Below are 24,449 nucleotides of genomic sequence, written 5' to 3' on the forward strand. Positions count from 1 at the left end.
CACATCCTCTTCCTTCTTTATTCTTGATAATGATTTTCTGACCTTGAATATTTTCCGTACTGACCTGTGGTAAGTAGAAGGAGATAACTATGCCAAGGGTTCCTAATATTAATGGCGAATCAGTGCGAAATTCGCGAAACGGTGAAAACCCATTGAAGTCATTGAGCGACAGTTTTTAAACGTGTGACTATTCGGTCCAAATGCATTAAAGTCAATAGGAGTCCAAATAATTTTGACGCGCCACAATTTCTTTAAAGTGGCGGATTTTTCGGCGGCAAATTGTCGCCCCAGGTTCGAAAATTAATTGGCTTGCGGCAAAAAGTGGAAATTCTCTGCAAATTCGTATCTGCCAAATTTATTCGCCCATCACTAGTTCTTAATCTAAAGGTAAGGGCCCAAAATGGGTCAAGATAAGCCAATAGTTACAATTAGGGACGGGCGAATTTTACCTGTTTCGCTTCACCAAAAATTTGCTGCCGGCGGAATGTCGCCGACGACCATTAAAGTCTATGGGCGTCAAAAAAATTTTGTCGCGCGTCTTTTTATTTTGACAAACAAAGCCATTCAAGTCTATGGGCGTCATTTTTTGGGCGAAACAAGGCGAAAAAATTCGCCCATCCCTAGTTACAATTTACAGAATAATATATATTTAGGCAGCAGTGTTTACTGTAAAAAGCTGATACATCTTTATCAAAATCTTGTACCCCAAAGCTGATTCCATACTTGACATAAATCCCATTATAAAATGAAGAAACATGGATAAAGTTTAATGGTTTCTCTTTTTACAGGCAATGATCTAACTGTGGGAGTGGGGACGTACTTACCAAACAGCACGATATAATACACAAAAATGGTAAATATTCCGTTCTGAATCTTATCATGCAACAATAATAATAGTAAAACTATAGATAGTGTTGATTTAATATGACCATTTTCAGAAGACTGAGTCCCAATGTAAGTTCTTCAAATTCAATGAAATGAGAAAAGATGCAAAAAGGAAAGCTACAACCCTAGTTTGTGATATTCAACTTAACAGTGTGTATCAGTATCAGGGTTTGTATCTAGTATCTTGAAATGCAAAAATGCTACAATTTAGTGGGTACTAAAGTTTTTTTGTGCATGGCCTCAGAAGCTCTAGGTTGGAGGCTCTCTCTTCTTCTGCAGTGCTTTCATCAGATCAGACATAAAATCTGGTTGACCACCTGCCCCTCCATGTGCATTTGTTCCTGGCATAGGTCCCACAATGCTTTGTCTTTTGGGAGGCTTAGGAGGATGTTTTTTCACAGGCAATGGTGGAACATTGGCTGCAGGTGCTGGTGGTGGAGGAGGAGGTGGTGGAGCTGGTGCATTAGACATTTGTAACTGAGTAACTGGAGGGGGTGGAGGATTTTCAGCATTGCTCATAAAGCTTGGAGGAGATGGTGGTAAGAAATCAGGTGGAGCATCAAAAAAGTCAGGTGGGGGTGGTGGCAAAAAATCATCAGCAGGTTGAAGTGGTTCTGGTGGTGGAAACTGTGGTGGTCCTGACATGATATCAGTATTTATTGCCTTTGGTTTAGGTGGAAAAGCTGGATGATCTGTCACACGGCTAATGGATGATGCCCTTCTAGGTGTAGGGGGTGGCCGCTTGGTCACTGTGGGTGTTGCACTTTTTGTTTCAGGCTTGTTAACCTCACTTGACTTTTTTTCCTGCTGAAAGATAAAACAAATCAATGTTATCATTTCATAACATTCTTCAATCTGTCCGTCAAGACAAATACAAAGGGACAAATAATTGAGAACATTCTGAAATGTTTCTGAACTTGATAAAACCAAATACTGTTTTCCAACTGGTTAGAGTTATGATGGAAATATAATGGATATAAAAGGGAATATCCATATTAATTCTTAAAGGGGTGGTTCGCCTTTAAATTAAGTTTTAGTATGTTATAGAATGGCCAATTCTAAGCAACGTTTCAATTAGTCTTCATTATTTATTTATTTTTATTGTTTTTTAATTATTTGCCTTTTTCTTCTGACTCTTTCCAGCTTTCAAATGGGGGTCACTGGGAAATCGTGTAACTTTTTGTCCCAAAACAAGGAAGTAAAATTTTTTTCCCCTTCCCACCCCTAATTTGCATATGCAAATGAGGGTTCGGATTTAGTTCGGTATTCGGCTGAATCTTTCACAAAGGATTCGGGGGTTTCCGCCGAATCCAATATATTGGATTCGGTGCATCCCTAATTCTAGTACCATAGCATGGTTGCTAGGGTAATTTGGACGCTAGCAACGAGACTGCTGAAACTGCAAACTGGAGAGCTGCTGAATAAAAAGGCAAATAACTCAAAAACCACAAATAATAACACATGAAAATCAATTGCAAATTGTCTCAGAATATCCCTCTCTACATCATACTAAAAGTTAATTTAAAGGTGAACAATCCCCTTTCAGTTTCAGTGCAGCACTGAGAGTACACTGATTGATTAGCTTTTCATTTCCCAAAATTGAATATTTTGCATTTTTGGATAAGCCATCTTTCCACTGATTTTGGCCTAATCATCCAAGCAGATTAGCTCCAGGCTGTTCAGGTTAGTCGGATGACCCACGTGAACCTCAATTTATAAATAGTGCTACGACTGGATGAAAATCCAGGTCTGGACCGGGACACTGCAGGAGAATAACATAGCAGCCTGATTCTCCAACTGCCATACTTCTCTTTATGTATAGGTCAACCGTATCACTAGCCCAGGTCTGAGTGAGACAAATAAAACCGGAACTCAAAAAGCATTTCTGTACGTAGCCAGAGAGTATGATATACAGAATGAATGGTACAGGTATTGGATCCGTTATCCGGAAACCCGTTATCCAGAAAATTCCGGATTATGCAAAGGCCATCTCCCATAGACTCCATTTTATCAAAATAGTCCACATTTTTAAAAATGATTTCCTTTTTCTCTGTAATAATAAAACAGTAGCTTGTACTTGATCCCAACTAAAATATAATTAATCCTTATTGGAAGCAAAGCCAGCCTATTGGGTTTATTTAATATTTACATGATTTCCTATTAGTCTTAAACTATGAAGATACAAATTACAGAAAATCCGTTATCCAGAAAGCCCCGAGCATTCTGTATAACATGTCCCATACCTGTGCAAAATTTGGGGAAATAGGTCAGGAGAAAGTATTAAACATAATTTAAATATTCCGTTACAGAATTGAAAAGTTCTTTACAACAGGCCCATCTGTAGCATGCTAATATCTTCTTTAAAGGGCACCTACCATGCAAAAATTGGTTCCCTCACTGTAGGTATGGACTGATACAGCTATAGTTGGGGGAAACTATAGTTAAAAACAAAAAAAAACTTGTAAGTTATGCCATATGCAACGGAAGGGAGGGGCACGGGAAGTGTACCAACTTGCTCTTTATGTGCATGTGTGTGATGTAGATCTGGGGACATGTTGACCAATACTTATACTATTGTTTCCCCCAACTAGAGTGCAGTGCGGCTCAAAAATGCTCCAGAACTATACGTAGAGCTGGTAAATACTTACAACAAAAAGTAAAACTAATAAAGTATTACAATATGGTTAAATAAGTGATATTTAAGCAAACAGCAACATTTAGTATTAAAGGAGAAGGAAAGCTCTTTTAACTTGAGGGTGCCAAAAGTTAGGCACCTCCAAGTGATTGCATGTATTTATTATCTGAACCCTGGGTCATTGTAGTTTTCTCCTGATAGGACCACCGGCCCAGGATTCTTCCAGCGAGCACCACTGAGCGATTTTCTACTGGATTCTTCTTTTTCTTGCGGCTGCGCATGAACTTTAACAAAAAAGTCAACTATTGCGCTCTACTGCGCATGCGTCTGCCCCGGGAAATTTGAAGAAAGAAGAAGTTGGAAGACGATTGCTCTGTGGTGCAGAAGAATCCAGGGCTGGTGCAGTTTTCTGCTGATAGGAGCACTGGCTCGGGGTTTCAGGTAAGTAAATACAATCTCTTGGGGGTGCCTAACATTTGGCACCCCCAAGTATAAAGCCCTATCCTTCTCCTTTAAATAAAAAAGTTGCATTAAAGGAGAAGGAAAGTCATCCTGCACTTGGGGGTGCCAAATTTTAAGGATCCCCAAGTGATTATATTTACTTAACTGAAACTCCGGGCTGGTGCTCCTATCAGCAGAAAACTGCGATCCTCTTCCGTCTTCCGCTTTCTTCGCGCAGCTGCGCATGCACAAAGTCGGCAATTTTGTTTAACTGCGCATGCGTTAGCCCCGGGAAATTTGAAGCAAGAAGAAAATGCGATTTGTCGTCAGACGACAAATCTCTCCCGAATCTTCTAAAGGGAACATTGCACCAAAGAACTGCAAGGACTCCCCGTGGATCTGTGGCAAATTTAAAGAGATCCTGTCATCGGAAAACATGTTTTTTTCAAAACACATCAGTTAATAGTGCTACTCCAGCAGAATTCTGCACTGAAATCCATTTCTCAAAAGAGCAAATATATTTTTTTATATTCAATTATGAAATCTGACATGGGGCTAGACATTTTGTCAATCTCCCAGCTGCCCCTGGTCATGTGACTTGTGCCAGCACTTTAGGAGAGAAATGCTTTCTGGCAGGCTGCTGTTTTTCCTTCTCAATGTAACTGAATGTGTCTTAGTGGGAGATGGGTTTTTACTATTGAGTGCTGTTCTTAGAACTACCAGGCAGCTGTTATCTTGTGTTAGGGAGCTGCTATCTGGTTACCTTCCCATTGTTCTTTTGTTTGGCTGCTGGGGGGGAAAAGGGAGGGGGTGATATCACTCCAACTTGCAGTAAAGAGTGATTGAATTTTATCAGAGCACAAGTCACATGACTTGGGGCAGCTGGGAAATTGACAATATGTCTAGCCCCATGTCAGATTTCAAAATTGAATATAAAAAAATCTGTTTGCTCTTTTGAGAAATGGATTTCAGTGCAGAATTCTGCTAGAGCAGCACTATTAACTGATTCATTTTGAAAAAATTTTTTTTTCCCATGACAGTATCCCTTTAACATTAACAAAAGGCATTTTCCCCTTTCTGTCAGGAGTGGTATCTTTGAGAAATACTTTTGCTTACATTTTAAGACTTTCTGGACTTTTTTAACCTTCAACTCAGCTGAAAACAACAGCTCTAAGGTCTACAGCTCACACACAACATTTTGACAACACAGATTCATCAGCTCACAGACTCACGTTTCTCATATATTTTACATGCCGCTGCTTATATGGTCAAACTCTCTTCAATAGATTAAAGGTACCGCAGCCTATTAAATGTTTTTAAAAGCTTTTATTTTTCTTTCATATGGCATGATGGCCAAACCTGCAACATTTCAGATATAGTCCAGTTTAGCAAGCATAAAGCATAAAAAAAGACTTTCTCTATTCATATAGTTGCAAGTATTCAAGTTTGAGCCCCCTAGAGCACCTGTACCCATGGTCAATAACCCATTTAATCTAAATGAAAGAAACATGCTACAGTAAAAAATGCAAAAAAAATAAAATACCTTATTGGCCTCCCCGTGCTTCCAGGCATCAGAAAAGCTGGAACTGATGGTGGTTACGTTCTGGCAGATCTGACCATTACCTTGGCTAGAACCTGATAAAAGAAAAGCAGAGACATTTATGATTAGTGATGGGTGAATAAATTCGGCAGGTGCAAATTCGTGGCAAATTTCAATATTTCGCAGCCAGCGAATAAATCTTTTTTTCGCTGGTGTCCGAAAATTTTGGATGTGCGTTGGAAAAGTCGTTCACGTCAAAACCGTTGCGCGTCAACACTATTTGGATGCCCATTGGCTTTAACATGGGCGTCAATTTTCGAGTTTTGCAAATCTTTCTGTTGAAGCGAAACGGGAGAAATTCGCCCATCACTGTTTATGATATCGCTTCTCCCACATATATACTGTATATACATAACACAGCTAACCCTTGTTTAATGGCTAACCTTATCCAGTTGTATACTGCCATAGCCAAACTGAACCCAAACTGAAACAAAAAATGTGTTGTGTTAAAAATGACCCGCTTGGCACAGACGAAAATAGATGTGAAAAACCAGTGTCATATATTTAATATTTATTGGTCCAGTAACTGTAACTTGTTAAGCAGCTTTGCGTGTAGAACTTGTTTTATATCTGGAGTCTGTGTTTCTGTCTGGCACAGGTGCACAATTTGCTGCGGGGCTAGTAACCCATAGCAACCAATAGTCTTCTGTGATTCAAACAAGTGACTAGTTATACGGATGTGTAGAACCCTACCAAACAGATAATTAGCTTCAGGGGCAAACTAGAATGTTACAGAACAAAATAAAATCATTATCACATTTATAAAACACCAATGTATTCAGCAATACTGTACAATAGATTAGTGTCTATTGAGCCTACAGATGGCATACACTGGCATACATATACTAAAATGGATATGCTGTGGGGCCCCTTTAACAGAGCCGGGCCAACCCGGCCAGGCGCCCTAGGCAACCTGGCCGGCCACGGCGCCGGCTTAGTGTGGGATCAATCGCACATGCGCGAATCTATGGGCCAGCGCGCATGCGCGATCTACGCGCATGCGCGCCAACCGCATTTGAACAGAAATTAACAGCGGCAGCCAGGGAGACACAGGACCGGACAAGGGGTAGGCGACAGAGCAGGTTGGTGCCTTGCGCCCCCTCAGCTTTTACTATTTTGGATTTGGCCGAACCCCCGAATCGTTCGCGAAAGTTCGGTAAAACATTTTTTACTTCTTTGTTTTGTGACAAAAAGTCACGTGATTTCCCTCCCCGCTCATAATTTTTTTAGTTGCAATATTGGTGTGTAGGCAGCCATCTCAAGTAATTTTGCCTGATCATGTGCTTTCAGAAAGAGCCATTGCTGCACTTTGGAACTGCTTTCTGGCAGGCTGTTGTTTCTCCAACTCAATGTAACTGAAGGAGTCGCAGTGGGGGGGGATATCATGTCTGACGTTTAGCATTATTTACTTAACATATTACATCTGCTGAGTGTGCACTGTATTGTCCTGTCCCTACACTATGCTGTCCTGTCTTGCAGGAGTTGCATATTTTTGCACTTGCACTTTTTGTCTGTTGTCCGGTACATCTATGTTGTGTGTAGCACCATGGTCCTAGAGGAACGTACAAACATATATGGATGAAGTGACAATAAACTCACTCTTGACACTCCAACTTGCAGTACAGCAGTAAAGAGTGACTGAAGTTTATCAGAGCACAAGTCACATGACTGGTGCACCTGGGAAACTGACAATATGTCTAGCCCCGTGTCAGATTTCAAAATTAAATATTAAAAAAAAATCTGTTTGCTCTTTTGAAAAACAGATTTCAGTGCAGAATTCTGCCAGCACTATTAACTGATGCATGTTGAAAAAAATATGTTTTCCCATGACAGTATCCCTTTGTGTCTTCTTCTGGCGATTCGGCAATTTCCGTCAATTTCGGCGCATGTGCAGTTGTCGCAAACCACGAAATTGCTACAACTGCGCATGTGCCGCCGCACCAGTCTCATTCTTAGATTACCGAAGACCCGGAAGATGGTTGTTTTCTCTGGAAATATAAGTTCCTTGTGAGGGGACATGATTACTCTTTATAAGTACATTATAGACAGGTAGTGGCCACCCCTGAAGACACATTGTGGACGTCTAATTAATTTATCTCATCGACAGTGTAATTGGATTCACATAAACCCTAAATGCAAATAGTGCCAATTTCAGCATGACTTGTCTGATTAATATTAATGAATTCACAACAACCCATGTTACTACAGGACCAGTGACCTGTAAATACTTCAATCACTTTACCTGCTGCTGTTGAAACTGAGGAACTGCCGAGAGTTGACCAATGGGACGCCAGCCCTCCTCTCTGTACTGCGGTTTTGTAGTTGTCGTACAGAATCTTCCCATACTGAAAGGAAAGATACACGTCAGTGGTTACATTTAATTAGGGTTGCACCAAATCCACTATTTTGGATTTGGCCGAACCCCGGAATCCTTTGTGAAATATTCGGCCGAATACCGAACTGAATCTGAATCCTAATTTGCATATGCAAATTAGGGATGGGAAGGGGAAAACATTTTTAATTCCTTGTTTTGTGACAAAAAGTCACGTGATTTCGCTCCTTGCCCCCAATTTGCACATGCAAATTAGGATTCGGATTCGGTTCGGCCAGGCAGAGATTCGGCTGAATCTGAATCCTGCTGAAAAAGGCCGAATCCCGAACCGAATCCTGGATTCGGTGCATCCCTACATTTAATAGAAGCAACATAGAAAAAGAATCATTTTGTTTTGATTATGTTAGTTTTGATTATGTTATGGCATGATAATAGTAATATAATACCCATGAGTGTTGGAGTAAGACGAAAAAAACAGCATTAGTGCAGTACTAGTGCTTTCTCTGGTTCCTTGCAGTGCAGTGAATACAGCCTCAATGTGCCATCAATACGGGCATTCTCTTGTGGTGGAACACAAAAAATGCCAGCATAGAGAAACGCATGACAAAATTCTCATATTTAAAGATGAATTCAACCCCCCCAACTATTAAAATACCCTCCATAGTACCCCCTCCCTGTTAACACCTGTAAATGCCCCTAAGCCTGTAATTGCTCCATGTTGCAGAGTCAGATCAGCGGAGCTCACGGGCGGCATCTTCCGGCTCTTCTGTAATTTTCATCACTTTTAGCGCATGCGCAGTTATCATCATCATCATTTATTTATATAGCGCTGTCAGATACGCAGTGCAGTTATCATGAAGCGGAAAACTGCTCCAACTGTGCCGATATGGAGCTTACTTACTGACGATTACGGAAGCCCTGAAGATGGCGCACGTGAGCTGACTCTGCAACGAGGGGTAATTACAGGCTTAGAGTCATTTACAGGTGTTAAAACCTGTGCGGGAGGAGAAGGGAGGGGGGACTATGGAGGGTAGGCCGTAGGGGTTTTTATTAGATGGGGGGGTTGAATTTCCCTTTAAGAGTTCCTGTATTGATGGCAGGCCAGGATGCAAAGAGCCAAAAAAAATCCAGACACAGGTCTGCGAGAAAGAGTCAAAGGTGGCAAAAAAGCCCTTCCTGGTAACAAAGAGCAATTGTGCTCTCTGCACTTGCGATATGAACCCCCTGGACCCAAAAATGTGAGTGCTGTGGGGGGCAGGCATCAGACCAAAAGCTGCCTTGGTCGGCAATATGCCCAGGATGGGCCCCTGCTATGCGTCCAGCCCTGCTATCAGCACCTTTAACAGAAGAGTACAAGGCTCTGCATACCCCCCCCAAATACAGTGGTGTAGCATTCAGTAGTCCTGTAATCATGAGGTTAGATAGGGGGGCAGTAGTGGCGGATTAACGAGATGAGGTCCGTAGACTACTATTTCCACAGGCCCCCCTTCTAGGCTACTGCAACTCCCAAAAGTTTAGATATATCAAACAATTAATCAGGGTCACTGGTGCACCTGGAGACACAAGGGGCCCATGATCTGGCTTTTTACAATTATTAATTGCATTTTCATTTGTATTTATTTTTATCTGTGCCGCTGGTTCTGGGTCTGGTTGGGACGGGTCAGTACCTGCTGGGAGAAGATTAGGCAGCCAGGCAAGGCACGTTCACCTGAGCTCTCTAAAACTTATCGGGTTAGGCGTCTTGCCTTGTCTGCCTGTCTAATCTTCTCCCAGCAGGTACTGACTGTGCATCAGTCCCAACCGGACCCAGAACCAGCAGCACAGATAAAAATAATAATTGCTAAAAGCTAGCTAGGCCCCTAATCACTCTGGGGGTTCCCTATTCATTAATCTGCCCCTGGGGGAGAGGCACATAGTTAGGGGTGCTCCTGTCATAAGGCAAATTGAGAAACTTCCCTGCACCCGCAGGTTACCAGGGGCAGCAAAAAGCTGGAAGGATTTACAAATTGAATTGAATAAAATGTTCTCTTTTGTCTAGGGTCACTAAACAGCATTTAAAGTACATTTTGTTTTTGAGACACCCTTTACCGAGATATTTTGGTACATTGGTTTATTGCCACATCAGTCTCACCTGCCTTGTAGCAGGGATAATTTTACAGCTCAGCGTAATAGGCTAAAAACACACGGGGCTTATTCTCAGCCTAAGAAGAAATGCAAGAAGAGAATCAGCCAATAGGCTGGCACAGCCTCTCTCCTTTCCTGTACCCAGAACCACTGCACTGGTCCAGATACTGGTATTTCAGTCCCAACGTGGCATTATCCCTATAGTGTTTTAGTGTTTGGAGTCGAGGATACACTTATAGAATATATTTACCTTGGCTATTCTAATACCTGTAACCCACTGATGCAGAAGCCAGGGATCCTCGCAGCACAAATATTTAATATACTGTGACTCCTTCTGTATTTGTGGATGCTGTAAAAAAAAACATCAAGTAAAGAATGTTAAATGTTAGAATTATTTGTACTTGTCAGAAGGACAAACTGCTCAGGAACAAAATATATAATTTGCTGCATATGTACATCTTACTTACATATTTAGTCGGAAATTAAAAAAAATGCGTCTATGTCTTTTCTTTACACTATTAGATAATTATACAGTATTAAATGTGAAATATACACAAGACACAGGTATGGGAGCCATTATTCAGAAATCCGTTATCCAGAAAGCATCGAATTAGGTGATGGCCGTCTCCCATAGACTCCATCTTAACAAAATAATTTAATAATTTTATTTTTCTCTGTAATAATAAAACAGTACCTAAAACTTAACCTCAGCTAATATATCATTAATCCTTACTGAAGGCAAAACAATCCTGTTTAATGATTAAATGTTTTTTTAGCAGACTTAAAGCATGGGGATCCAAATTATGTAAAGACCCCTTTACGGAAAAACCCAGATTCCGAGCATTCTGGATAATAGGCCCCATACCTGTATATGTATTTAGTACTGGAGTACCCCATGGGCCCAGGTACATTTAGTAGCATACAGGCCTAGGATGCAAAAATTCTGAACAGGATGTTTTAATTAGTATTGCTACCCAGTGGGTCCATTTATTATAAGATTATCGTATGCCCCCAGATTCACAAGAAAGAATTCGATTAGAGGGTCTGTATTGTTCTGATTAACACATCTGACTTCTGCTGCATCGTGGGAACCATAGAAAAGAAAGGGAAAAACAAATACTGCTTTCAGTGGCAACATATAACTTTTTAAACCCTTCACAATTTTACTTTTACTGTACAATTTAATGTATATTTGAATGTTTCTTATTATGACATTTTCTTTCCCTTCATTTTGGGTTGAGAGCCACTGTAAGATTACCGCAATATTTAACAAACAGGCCGAGTAAAGTCCCAGGCCACTTAACTGTAGTTAGAGGAGGGAGTAAGACTTGAGTAAGACAGGTGTGGTTTCTAAAAAGATGGCATAGCCTTTTTTTTTTTGCAGTGCTATTTCCATTCACATTCACCTTCTAACCCGTTCACAGATTTAATTTCCAATTCACAATATTATGGCATAGGAACATTAAATTGTAAACTCTGCTGGGGCAGGGGCCAATGTGAGTAATGTATAATTTAGAGATGCACCAAATCCACTATTTTGGATTTGGCCAAACCCCCCAATCCCTGTGCGAAAAAATTCAGCCAAATAACGAACCGAATCCTAATTTGCATATGCAAATGAGTGTTGGGAAGGGGGGAAAATGTATTCCTTGTTTTTGACAAAAAGACACAAAACTTCCCTCTCCACCCCTAATTTGCATATGCAAATTATGATTCAGATTCGGCTCGGCTAGGCAGAAGGATTCAGCTTAATCCAAATCCTGAAATCCAAAATCCGAATCCACTATTTGGGATTTAGCCGAATCCCCGAATCCTTGGTGAAAGATTCAGCCGAATACCGAACCAAATCCTAATTTGCATATGCAAATTAGGGGCGTGAAAGGAAAAAGTGGAAAAAATTCTTCTTTTGTGATGAAAAGTCATGTGATTTCCCTACCCGCCCCTATTTTACATATGCAAATTAGGATTTGGAAGGCAGAATACTGGCCAAATCCCGAACCAAATCCTGGATACGGTGCATCCCTACTAATATGATTGTACCAAAAAACTGAGCCATGGATGAATTCCTCTCTATTCCTATTACAGAATCACTGCCTTATTTTCACCAGAAGATGGCGCACACTGCCACTTGCTTGCACAGAAATATTTTATGAGAATATTTTATGGCAGAATGTAAAAAGCACTGTCAGAGTAAAATGTCAACAAGCCAGCGACAGCTCAAAGACCTTCCCATTGTCGATAACATACAAGTGAACGATCCAACCGGAACCACACTTTAAGCATTATAAAGTTAAAGGGGAACTCCACAAAAACATAACTTAAGCTTTTTGAAAAGTAAACATAATTTCAAGCAACTTTGCAATATACATCATTTAAGAAATATGCAGACTTTTCATGATTTTTAATGGTTTCTGACAGTTCCCTAAGCCTAGCCCCCTGCTCTCCTGCTGATCTGTCTGACTACTTTGCTGAACTGTCTGACTACTGTTACTTTGTATCAACAGCCATCTGTCCTCAGCCTGCATCCTCCAAACCCCACAATTCCCTGCACACGTGATTTTTTTTTTTTAAATTCTTTATTTAGTATGTTATGAACCTGGAGGGGGTACAGTATATAAAATGCCATATTTTATATACTGAACTTACTGCACCACCATATTTGAAAGTGTCTGTGACACTCACATGCTCAGTGGGCTCTGAGCAGCTGTTGAGAAGCTAAGCTTAGGGCTCGTCACAAATGATCAAGCAGAAAATGCGGTTGTCCTGTAGTATAAGCTGATGCTACAGGGCTGATTATTAAATTCTGATGCTAATTGCTAATTGTCTTATTGAGCTAAGCTTAGAGTTCTAACCTCATCTCTTTTTTTTTATTAACCAGCCAATCACAAATTGTATGTAATTGTAGTAATGTCTGTATTAATTACTAATCAGCCTTATATTGTGACATTTCTATTCTATGTGTACTGTACAGTATATCGTGAGTGGGACCCTAAGCTCAGTAAGTGACAGCAGCAAAGAGCATGTGCAGTGAATCAGCAGAAAAGAAGATGGAGAGCTACTGGGGCATCTTTGGAGACACAGATCTTTACTGATAAAGGGCTGTAGTTGCCTTGGACTGGTGCAGAAGCCAAACACATAATGTCCAACATTTCTAGCCTAATTCTTTAAATCTCTACTTTAAAGACAGCCTGGGTAAATAAAACGAAGATTTAACCCTTCAAGTATGGTGGGAAGGTCACCTTCTGTTCTGCATCAATGACATGTATGCCATTTCCAGTAGCAGCAGGGCAATTAACCAGAGTAATAGTCAATGCTACTTGCAGAATAATCTTGAAAGAAGCAACATTAGTTTCTAGTGCTTTGAATGCTTGTTGTCATCTGCTTAAAGGAAAACTATACCCCCAAAATGAACACTTAAGCAACAGATAGTTCATATCATATTAAGTGACATATTAAAGAATCTTACCAAACTGGAATATATATTTAAGTAAATATTGCCCTTTTACATCTCTTGCCTTGAGCCACCATTTCGTGATGGTCTCTGTGCTGTCTCAGAGATCACCTGACCAGAAATACTTCAACTCTAACTGTAACAGGAAGAAGTGTGGAAGCAAAAGACACAACTCTGTCTGTTAATTGGCTCATGTGACCTAACATGTAGGGTTTGTTGGTATGTTTGTGAGTACAGTGAATCCTACGATCTCAAGGGGCGGCCCTTATTTTTTAAAATGGCAATTTTCTATTTATGATTACCCAATGGCACATACTACTAGAAAAGTATATTATTATGAAAATGGTTTATTTACATGAAGCAGGGTTTTACACATGAGCTGTTTTATGCAATATCTTTTTATAGAGACCTACATTGTTTGGGGGGTATAGTTTTCCTTTAAATAATCTCTGAGTTTTTTATTCATAGCTGCAACAGTGGGACAGTTATATAAATCAACAGCAAAGCAATCAGCAGGCAATTTCATTCCCAGTTAATTATCACTCATTTCAAGCCCATGAGATGATTAATCCACTCTCTAAGCAAAGTCAAGTTTAGTAATGTCTATTAGAAATAAAAATATTATTATTATTATAATTGCTATTAACAGTTTCATGGCTATGTCATAAACTTCTTAGCACTTACATACCTTCAGGACAAAGCAGTGATCAGTGGGGGCTTTATATTTCATCTTGTACTGCGTGCCATAATAAACATTCACATTATCGAACTGCACGAAGCATGCCAGGTCACGGGATGTCTGAAACGCAAACACAGACATGTCAGAGAAGAACAGACTTTCATTAGTCTATTTCTGTGTATTACAATTTGCAGAAACCAAAGACGACCAAACTTTGTATAACACAGATATTCTATGGGGGAAATTTACTAAAGGGCAAGTGACTAAAGCTGGCGAAAATTCGGAACTTCGCCGATTTACTAAGGGGCGCTGGCGTAACTTCGCTAGTGAGGGAGATAGACTCAGTCTAGAGGTACTTCGCACCCTAACGCCAGGAGAATTTGCACTCTGGCGAACGAACGTAAATATGATAATTCACTAAGATTGAGATTTGACTGAACGTTACCTCTTGCGCCAGACTTGCCTTTGCCAGCTCAGACCAGGCGAAGTGCAATAGATTAGATAGGACTTAGTCCAAAAAATAGTTGAAACCCTGGCGTCTTTTACCTTTAACAGGGTGATAGGCTGCAAAAGATCGTAATTTTTTTTGGGGTACCCACCTTCCCCCCTACATTTCCTAACATATGGCACCTAAACTATACACTGGGCTCATGTGTAGGGCAATATAACAACTCTATTTTATTTTATTAAGGGTTTCTGGGCTTGTGTAATGTAATGTATTTGCTGCAACATATACGTCCGTATGCAAATTAGCCAACGCTAGCGCAGCTTTGCTTGCCGCAGTAACGCTAGCGCAACTTTGCAAGTGTTCGGTGCCCTGGATGCAACTTCAGATTTTCATGAATTCACGTTGTCCTGGCGAAGTGTTGCGATGTCATCGAAGCCGTCGCAATTTCGAAAATAAGTAAATTTGCCCCTATATGTCTAACAGAATGCGGACACCACTTGTGATGATTGAAATTGGCTAAGTAAGCAACAACCAGCTTTACTGACACAGGTGTCACTATATGATACTATGACATTATTCAAAATTCTATATTTTATAATTTGTGGCAACAATTTAGGGGAGTCTCTTTCCTGTTTCACCATGAATTTAATGAGGTCCATACAGAATGGGTTTGCTGAGATGGAAGGGAAAGACCCTGACTGGTCTGCACCTGTGGGATGAAATAGACCACTGATGTGTGCCATGCATGATCCCCAAAATCAATGGCTAATCTCTCATGTATGAATGGAAGCAAACTCTACCAACAATGTTCCAGCATCTAATGGAAACCTTCCCAAAACACAACCAAACACCTGTGGGATAAAATAGATATGTACCATTCCTGATCCCCAACATCAGTACCCAATATCTTTTTTATCCTTCCTAAAAAAGTAAAGGGTAATTTTAGCAGCAAATGAGAGGACCGACTTTATATCACTTCACTTGGTTTTGGAATGAGATGTTGGACAGGTGAGATGTATGTACAGTAACACAGGTTTACATTTTATGTAGGGGGCATTTATGTGGGTGTTAAAAGTATTCACCAGCTTGGAAGTTTTCACGTTTTATTGTCATATAATTTGTTTTCGACTCTGACAAAGTAAAAGCAGTGAAAGAGCAAACAAAGTGCAAAGTGATTTCAATGCATTGTCATGAAAAAACACAAAATAAATGATTGCATCAGAATTCCTAAAACCTAAACAATCACTGGTGCAGCCAATTCTTTTTCAAAGTCACACAATTAGTTAAATGTAGTTATGGGGAAAGCTCCAAATTACAGGAAGGCCATCTCACATAGGGGCAAATTCACTATCCTCCGAAAATTCGTCAGCGACAGCTTCGCTCACAGCACAACACTTCACCAGGCGTAGATTCGACAGGACAACGCTAATTCACTAAAATCCGAAGTTGCGTCCAGGATGCCGAACGCTGGCGATGTTGCGCTAGCGTTAGGGAGTGAAGTACCACTAGAATCTATCTCCTTCGCTAGCGAAGTTACGCCAGCGACCATTAGTAAATCAGCGAAGTTCTGAAATTACGTCACGCTGGCGAATTTTCGCCAGCATTAGTCACTTTGCCCTTTAGTAAATTTGCTTCAATGACTTTTTATCAAAGAATTAAATCTTTTTTTAATTATTTCTTTTTTCTCTGTAATAATGAAACAGAACCTTCTACTTGATCCCAACTAAGATATAATGAATCCTTATTGGAGACAAAACAATCCTATCGGGTTTGATTAAGGTTTAAATTAATTTTAGTAGACATAAACTATGGAGATCTAAATGATGTAAAGATCCCTTACACGGAATTCCCCAGATTATGAGAATTCTGGATAACAGGTCCCAAACCTGTAGTACAAATGCAAGTGTATGTGGAAAGTGCAATGCCTACTGACTCCTGATGGGGGTATATTTATCAAAAAGTGAATTTAGAGTTTACCACATTCCGCTAGAGTGAAATACCACCTCTCTCCATTCATTTCTATGGGATTTTTAAAGGCATATTTATCAAAGGCTGAACTTTCACTTTCACCCTTTGATAAATACGCTTTTAAAAATCCCATAGAAATGAATGTAGAGATGTGGTATTTCACTCTAGCGGAATGTGGTGATCTCTAACTTCATTCTTTGATAAATATACCCCCATGAAGGGAAAAGAAGACTCTAAAGAACATTTCCACTTATGGAATGTCCCTTGAAATACTGTTACATCAGTCATTAAGACATGAAAACAATATAGCACAGCTGTTCGCCAGGCGAAAATTCGCTCAGACAACGCTAATTTACTTAAATGTGAAGTTGCGTCCAGGGCACTGAACACTGGCAGATTTTCAATAACATTACTTTGGCAATGCAAGTGAATCAAAGCGAATATGCGCTAGCGTTCAATTATACCTAGCGCAACTTCGTTAGAGGTCTTCGGTCAGGCTAATTTGCATAAGGCGGGAAATTATAAAGTTGAATGGACGTTTATGTTGCAGCAAATACATTACATTACACCAGGGAACCTTAATAAAGAAAATAGAGTTGTTATAATGCCCTACACATGAGCCCACTGTATAGTTAATGTTCCATGTATGGAGATACCCCGTTACCCAAAAAAATGTTAAGTACTTTTGTAGGCAGAAAAGACGCCAGCGTTTTTTGGACTTAGAAACTTTTTCCACTAAAAAATATGAGTAAGTAACAGAAGAATGAGGAAGATCTATGCACTCCAATGCACTTCACCTGGTCTGAGCTGGGGAAAGAGGTAACATTCAGTAAAATCCGCATCTTAGTGAATTTGCGGAGTAACGTCCATTCACCAGAGCGAAAATTCGCCTGGCGATAAAGTGCGAATCACCACCAGTGTCTGTTTTTTTTCGCTAGTGAAGTGACGCCTGCGCCCATTTGTAAATCGGCAAAGTCCCTGAAAACGGTAACGCTGGCGAATATTCGCCAGCGTTAGTCACTTCGCCCTTTAGTAAATCTGCCCCAATGTCTCAGGTGCAGAAGGAACGTTCAGAAGAACTTGTCTGGGGAGCTCTTTCCTTTCACCTTCATAATGGCCTTATTCTTAAATGGTTTCCTCTGATTCACTGACCTTAGTTTTTCCTTTGGGGACATAATAAATTCCAGAAGCCCGAAGAAGAAAGTATCGTTTTTTCCAGGACTTCTTGCCATCTTCCTTCAAATAAAGGGCTGCTTCAAGCTCTGGCACAGTAACAGATGCACCACAAAAACTTTGCTGCATAACAAGAAAGGAACAGAAAGATTCTTATGCAGGACGATTAGAACAGTCTGAGAGAATCAGCCCTGTCCATGACTATGAATTGACATTTCACAGATCTATTTTTAGAATAAAGGTCTAAAATAAACAGTGTAAATTAGAAACATATAAAAATCAAAACAATGCGGCATTTTTAGTTAGAGAATAATGAGAAAAATGTATTATGTTATAGACACGAGATGTTTTTCATTTGCTCTGTATTTGCTTTTAGCCAAACAAAGGGTTCAAACTAAACTCCAGTCAGCAGCGGATATACAGGCTTACTATTGGTTGAGATTGGTGTAGAATCACATGACTGAAAGAAAGAAGGTAGGACTGTAATATCACAGGTCTGTACCAGGAAACACAGTTCTATATGTAAGCAGAGGTTTAAATTAGAAAATATTAAACCACTTTATTTTCTAGAGTATTTGAATCAAAACATCACATTATCTTCAGGCAGAATCTTTAGGGTTGGTACTGGGTGTGGCAGAATGCTTAGGGGCAGATTTATCAAGGGTCGAAGTGAATTAGAGGGAATTTTCGAAGAAAAAAAATTCGAAATTTGAATATCGATTTGGATACTTCGAGCATCGAATAGGATACTACAACTTTGACTTCGATTCAAAGTAAAATAGTTTGAATATTCGACCATTCGATAATCGAAGTACTGTCTCTTTAAAAAAAACTTCGACTTCAATACTTCGCCAAATTAAACCTCCCGAAGTGCTATGTTAGCCTATGGGGACCTTCTAGAGCAGTTTTCTAAGTTTTTTGAAGTCAAAGTAAAATCATTTCAATCGATCGCTAAAATCGTTCGATTCGAAGGATTTAATAGTTCAATCTAACGATTTTACTTCGACCGCAAATGGCCAAATTCGATGAAAAAAAACTTTGACTTCGATATTCGAAGTAATTCAATTCAACCCTTGATAAATCTGCCCCTTAAAGTAAATTATTAAAAGCTCAGGACGCTGGGAATTACACACTTTTTGTTTAGAACTAGTTTAGATTTAAATAGGTAAATTAGGTTTTGAATTTTGTTTTTCCATATCTTTTATGGAGGATCCAAAAAGGGATGGATTGGGTGTAACACTAATATAATGTAGAAGTGAAAAGCACATTTAAATGGTTCAGCCCAAACACAGATCTGCCCATGTGTCACTACTTGAACAGGTGATGCTTCTGCTATTTCCACTGCACATATCTTATAAAATGTAACAGGGTCGGACTGAAGGGCCCTAGGCCCACGACTGTTTCAGGGGGCCCTGCCACAAAGCCCTCTGCTTCAACCCCCCTGTGCACACAGTAGAATAGCAAGGGCAGGGAGTAGATCTGGGCCGGCGGGGCCTATAAGAGCCAGGGCCCACCAGGGTTTTTCCCAGTGTCCCGGTGGCCCAGTCCGACCCTGGAAGGGAGACTGGAAGAAATTGTTTGTCTCTCTTTTAAAAACTCTATGATGTATTGGTAGCCCCTATGTGGACTTGCAGCCTGCAGGAGGCTCTGTTTGGCAGTACACCTGGTTTTATGCAACTAAAGATTTCCTTTAAGCCAGGAATTCAAAAATAAGCACCTGCTTGGAGGCCACTGGGTGCAACATTCAAGGGGTCGGAGAGCAACGTGAGAGTTGCTCACGAGCCACTGGTTGGGGATCACTGCTCTACAATATATATGTGTGCGCCTATTTTGTATCTTATACATAAGGATGTGTTTCTGTTTTGTAGCATTCAGATCATAAGAATTAATTCAAGCTATGCTTATCGTAAGGACAATATATGTGTAATTATGGATTGAGTAAGACCTGGTTTTAATTCACACTCCATTTTAAGTATTTTACTGGGATAATCCCGGCACTGTAATGTCACCATGGTATTTATCCCTAAAATTTTATTATATTTCCTGTTTGCTAGACTAGGAGGTTTTCGGCAAGCCCAATATAAAAACCTACTAACAAAGCACAACCTATAACTTAACTCTAAAATAATTTGTGTGAAACTTTTTTCACCCCTTTACACATATACATGTGGGAATTACGGCCTCCTCGTGGTTCATATTTCTAATTGCAGTGATCCTCAGCCAGTGACACCTGTTGATGTTGCTCCCAGTGGCCTCAAATCAGGTGCTCATTTTTGAATGACTGGCTTGTTGGCAAGTTTTTAAGACATACTGCTTAACAGATACTTTTGCAGGCTGCCTGTCCACCGGGTGCTACCAAATAGCCAATCACAGCACTTATTTGTCACCTCCATTTGTGCTTTTGTTATGCTTGTGTTGTTCCCTAACACTTTTTCCACTTGAATGTGGCTTACGGGAAAAAAATATTGGGGGTCCCTGCCTTACTTGGAAGCAGCAGAGGTTACAGTAATTGCAAAAAGACACAACTTATTAAAAACATCACTGTCAGTAAGGGGCTGATTTACCATTTACGATCCCTCGTCTTTCTTTTTAGAAGCGGCACCAACAGTTACTGATTGTAAAAAGAAAGAACAAGCAGTTCATGCTTTAAGCTTTAAAAACTTTTCTGCTGTAGTAGATATTAGTAGTCGACATAAACCAAATTTTGTAAATATAACTGCTTTTTCTTAACCAATTGGGAAAGTGCCCAAGTTTCCTGACAACAATAATAAGTCCCTCTAGATTCCCTGTATCAATGCTTTGTAAATCTGCCCATTAGACTAATTTCCATGACATGCTAAAACGTCCAATTTAATCTAATAATATACTGTAAGTGGGAACAGGTGCCGTGGTCACAGTCCTGCAATAGAAGCAGTTTGTCATAAGAACAGAACGTCTAATAATGTACATGTAATTGCTTAAAGGGATTCATGATTTTTATGGTATAGTTTTTATTCCTAAATTACACTGTTTACACTGCAAATAATTCACTCTACAATATAAAATGTCATTCCTGAACCAGCAAGTTGTAATATTGGTGTGTAGGCTCCATCTCAGGTCATTTTGCCTGGTCATGTGCTTTCAGAAAGAGCCAGCACTTTAGGAAGGAACTGCTTTCTGGTGGGCTGTTGTTTCTCCTACTCAATGTAACTGAATATGTCGCAATGGGACCTGGATTTTACTATTGAGTGTTGTTCTTAGATCTACCAGGCAGTTGTTATCTTGTGTTAGGGAGCTGTTATCTGGTTACCTTCCCATTGTTCTGTTGTTAGGCTGCTGGGGGGGGGGTTTGGTGATATCACTCCACTACATGACCTATAGGTAACTTTTAGGGGCAACTTCATCAAGGGTCGAATATCGAGGGTTAATTAACCCTCGATATTCTACTGGGAATGAAAATCCTTCGACTTCGAATATCGAAGAATTTTGCGCAAATACTTAGATCGAACGATCGAAGGAATAATCGATTAAATCCTTCGAATCGAACGATTCAAAGGATTTTAATCCAACGATCGAAGGATTATCCTTCGACCAAAAAAACTTAGCCAAGCCTATGGGGACCTTCCCCATAGGCTAACATTGGGTTCAGTAGCTTTTAGGTGGCGAACTAGGGGGTCGAAGTTTTTTCTTAAAGAGACAGTACTTCGACTATCGAATGGTCGAATAGTCGAACAATTTTTAGTTCGAATCCTTCGATTCGAAGTCATAGTCGAAGGTCGAAGTAGCCCATTCGATGGTCGAAGTAGCCAAAAAAACACTTCGAAATTCAACGTTTTTTTTCTTCTATTCCTTCACTCGAAGTTAATGAATTGGCCCCTACATGTACATTCAAATTTTAAAAAGTAGTATTTTAGTGTCAGTATCACTTTAAGACAGGGCCATGATGGGCTCCATACTGAAGCTAAGATCATCAGGATGGAGGTCACTTCAGTTGACTAGACTCACCCATATTAACGTGGCATAAGTAAATTCTTTTAGTTCTTGACTTCAGCGTCAACCTTACTCATTTTCTGAATGTATTCCCTAATCTAAGACTCAAATTAAACAGGACAAACTGACTAAATTAACAAAAAATTCATAAAACAAGCACAAAGGAAACGTTTTAAATGTGCGATTTAGAAAAGATCACAAAAGAGCTTGAGCTTACACTGACACGTAAAGAACTTTAGCGTAGAAAATAAAGATACGTTTTCCCACTGCCATTGTTTAAGGCTTTGATTAGGCCGGTCTTGGTTTACGGTGTATTATAGAGAACAGAAGACTTGGAACGAGAACAAAAGACGCCAACAAATCTAATTGAGCTCGACATATGTGAAGCTTTTCCAAGAGCTCAGCTTTGTTTTCACTGCAGAAGAGTCTTTGTTATTATAATCTACACTTATATAAAATGGAGATCCATATTATGAAGTATATTTAGTCCCAGGAACAATGTGAAAAAATATATAACATCTCGAAAATGTCAATGCAGAAGATTTGGAATTTGATAACGCAGCAAAATGTCTGAAACCTGGCTGTATATGTCCAAGCCCTGATATTATTTGATAAAAAGGGCCTGTCATGCCCAAAACATGTCGTGTGGATTGCAATGAACTTGCACATTAGCATTAATCCTGCATTCTGTCTTCTTGTCCCCCACATTGATGTTACATTTAATTGATAATGCCATGCAACTGTATATCTCAAGCCAACCATCATTTACATTCATAGTATTTGCTATTTTCCTGTCGTTTGGAAGTCCTATGCACATACTGTAAAAGAAACATACTATACCTTATGTTCTTCAGCATAACCTCCTAAATATTATGCTCAGGAATGTGTATGCATTGTGGTAGATTTAGATGTTAGCAATATCTATAAAGCAGCTGATAACTAAACTATTCACTCTTTGATCACAAGGAAACATGGGGCCTACCTGCAACTGAGAAACTAAGACTCGTAGAGAAGCAACTTCCAGCAACAGTAGATGGTCAGAACTAGGGGTAGGAAGACATCTGAAGGATAATGTAAGGAAGAACTTCTTTAGGAAAAGTGTGATAATCACACGAATGACTTTCCATCTGATGCTACTGCCAGTGTCAATGTCCTGCAGTTGTTGGTCATATGTAGGTACATGCATGGACATTTGACGCCTGAGCTTTCTCAGATGCCCAAGCATCATATACAGAGACACTAGTTTGATCTGCTTCATACATTGTATACTTCTATCTATCTATTATCTATCTCTCCATTATCTATCTATCATCTATCTATCCATCATCTATCTATCATCTGTCCATCATCTATCTATCTATCTATCTATCTATCTATCTATCTATCTATCTATCTATCTAACTAACCATCTATCTATCTATCTATCTATCGATCTATCATCTATCTATCTTGTAAAGCATGCTCAGGAAGTGATTTTAGGCCTGTTCCTTGGAGTTGGGGCTGTGACTTGCTTTACAGAATACACAGCTCACAGGCTTGCACATATTCCTAGTGGCCATTAAAGTTGTGGTTCACCTTTACGTTAACTTTTACTATGTTACAGAATTGCTAATTCTAAGTTTTTCAGTTGGCCTTTATTTTTTCTTCTTTATAGCTTTTGAATTATTTGCCTGCTTCTCTTTCCAGCTTTCCAGTGGGGTCACTGGCTCTAAAAATATGCTCTGTAAGACTAAATAACTCAAAAACCACAAGTAATAAAAAACAAATGCAAATTGTCTCTGAATATCACTCTCTACATCACACTAAAAACTAATTTAAACTTAAAAAAAAAAAAACATTTAAGCATCTGTTCAACTGCCTACCTGTACCTAAACACAGGGGAAGGGGATGGAACAGATAATAATAAAGATCAGGTAGGAAGGATTTAGATCCAAAGGAGAAGCATAGCTAAAGAGAACTTGAGCTCCAATAAAGTCCAAGGGTCTAGACTAAAGGAGAACATACACGTGCAGATCAAAACTGCCGATATCAGTCCTTTAGATCGATTCAGCAGCTTATTTGTCTGTGTGTGGGGTCTTCTGATGGGTCTCCCCAGTCGATAAGCTGAAAATCAGCAGATATCTATCAGGCAGGTTTGTTTTTTCTTGTGATCAAGGATCTGGTCGGCTAGTTGATGTGGTCCTATGGCCCATTATCTTCTTATCCCTGCCGTTAGTGGGCATATCTGGCTACCTCACCAAACAAGCGGATCTTTACTTTATCTGCCTATGAATCCTCTGTATTGCAGTTTACTGATAAGTGAGATGTCAAAAGTAAAGAAGAACAAATGCTTACCTCCAGTAGGGAAACCTTGTTCTTCTCATTCATATCCTTCAGATCTGCACTTCCTTTTGTTGCCATATAGAAATTCTGTACAGGATAAAACAATATTAAGTAAACCATCGGCATAAAGCAGTACTTGAAATGGAACTAGCTGAAACACATTGACCAGATGCAATTATGTCGATCTTTTCTATTGTTTTGTATCTTAAAGGGGGTCTTAACCCCCAAACATTGATGCAAATTTGCTCAGGGTGCTTCTTTTAACATTTTTGACATTTTTTTCAATTTACTTTCATCCTCGCTGTTTTAGCCTGCTTTTGGCCCAACAGCTGTCTTTGAATGTCAGAGAGTCAGGGTTAACTGACTAGAAATGAAGTGAAGTCAAAATCCTGGTATTTGCAGTCAAACACTGTCTAAAACTT

At 39.7% G+C, this 24,449-nt stretch overlaps 1 protein-coding gene across 3 annotated transcripts in view; it reads right to left on the minus strand.

Moving 5' to 3' along the window:
• Positions 1-752: 752 nt before the first annotated feature.
• apbb1ip.S (amyloid beta (A4) precursor protein-binding, family B, member 1 interacting protein S homeolog) overlaps positions 753-24,449 on the minus strand; it is a 133,925-nt gene continuing 110,228 nt past the window's right edge. For 2 of the 3 annotated variants that reach the window (XM_041567189.1, NM_001093637.1), the window contains 7 exon segments: positions 24,040-24,114; positions 17,716-17,859; positions 14,157-14,267; positions 10,268-10,366; positions 7,804-7,906; positions 5,505-5,596; positions 753-1,692 (listed from right to left, as the gene is read on the minus strand). In XM_041567189.1, the coding sequence (XP_041423123.1) occupies positions 1,135-1,692; positions 5,505-5,596; positions 7,804-7,906; positions 10,268-10,366; positions 14,157-14,267; positions 17,716-17,859; positions 24,040-24,114 (1,182 nt within the window). In that variant the 3' untranslated portion in view covers positions 753-1,134. 3 annotated transcript variants of the gene reach the window in all.

The sequence above is a fragment of the Xenopus laevis genome, chromosome 6S (assembly GCF_017654675.1).
Source record: "Xenopus laevis strain J_2021 chromosome 6S, Xenopus_laevis_v10.1, whole genome shotgun sequence".
Taxonomy (NCBI): Eukaryota; Metazoa; Chordata; class Amphibia; order Anura; family Pipidae; genus Xenopus; species Xenopus laevis.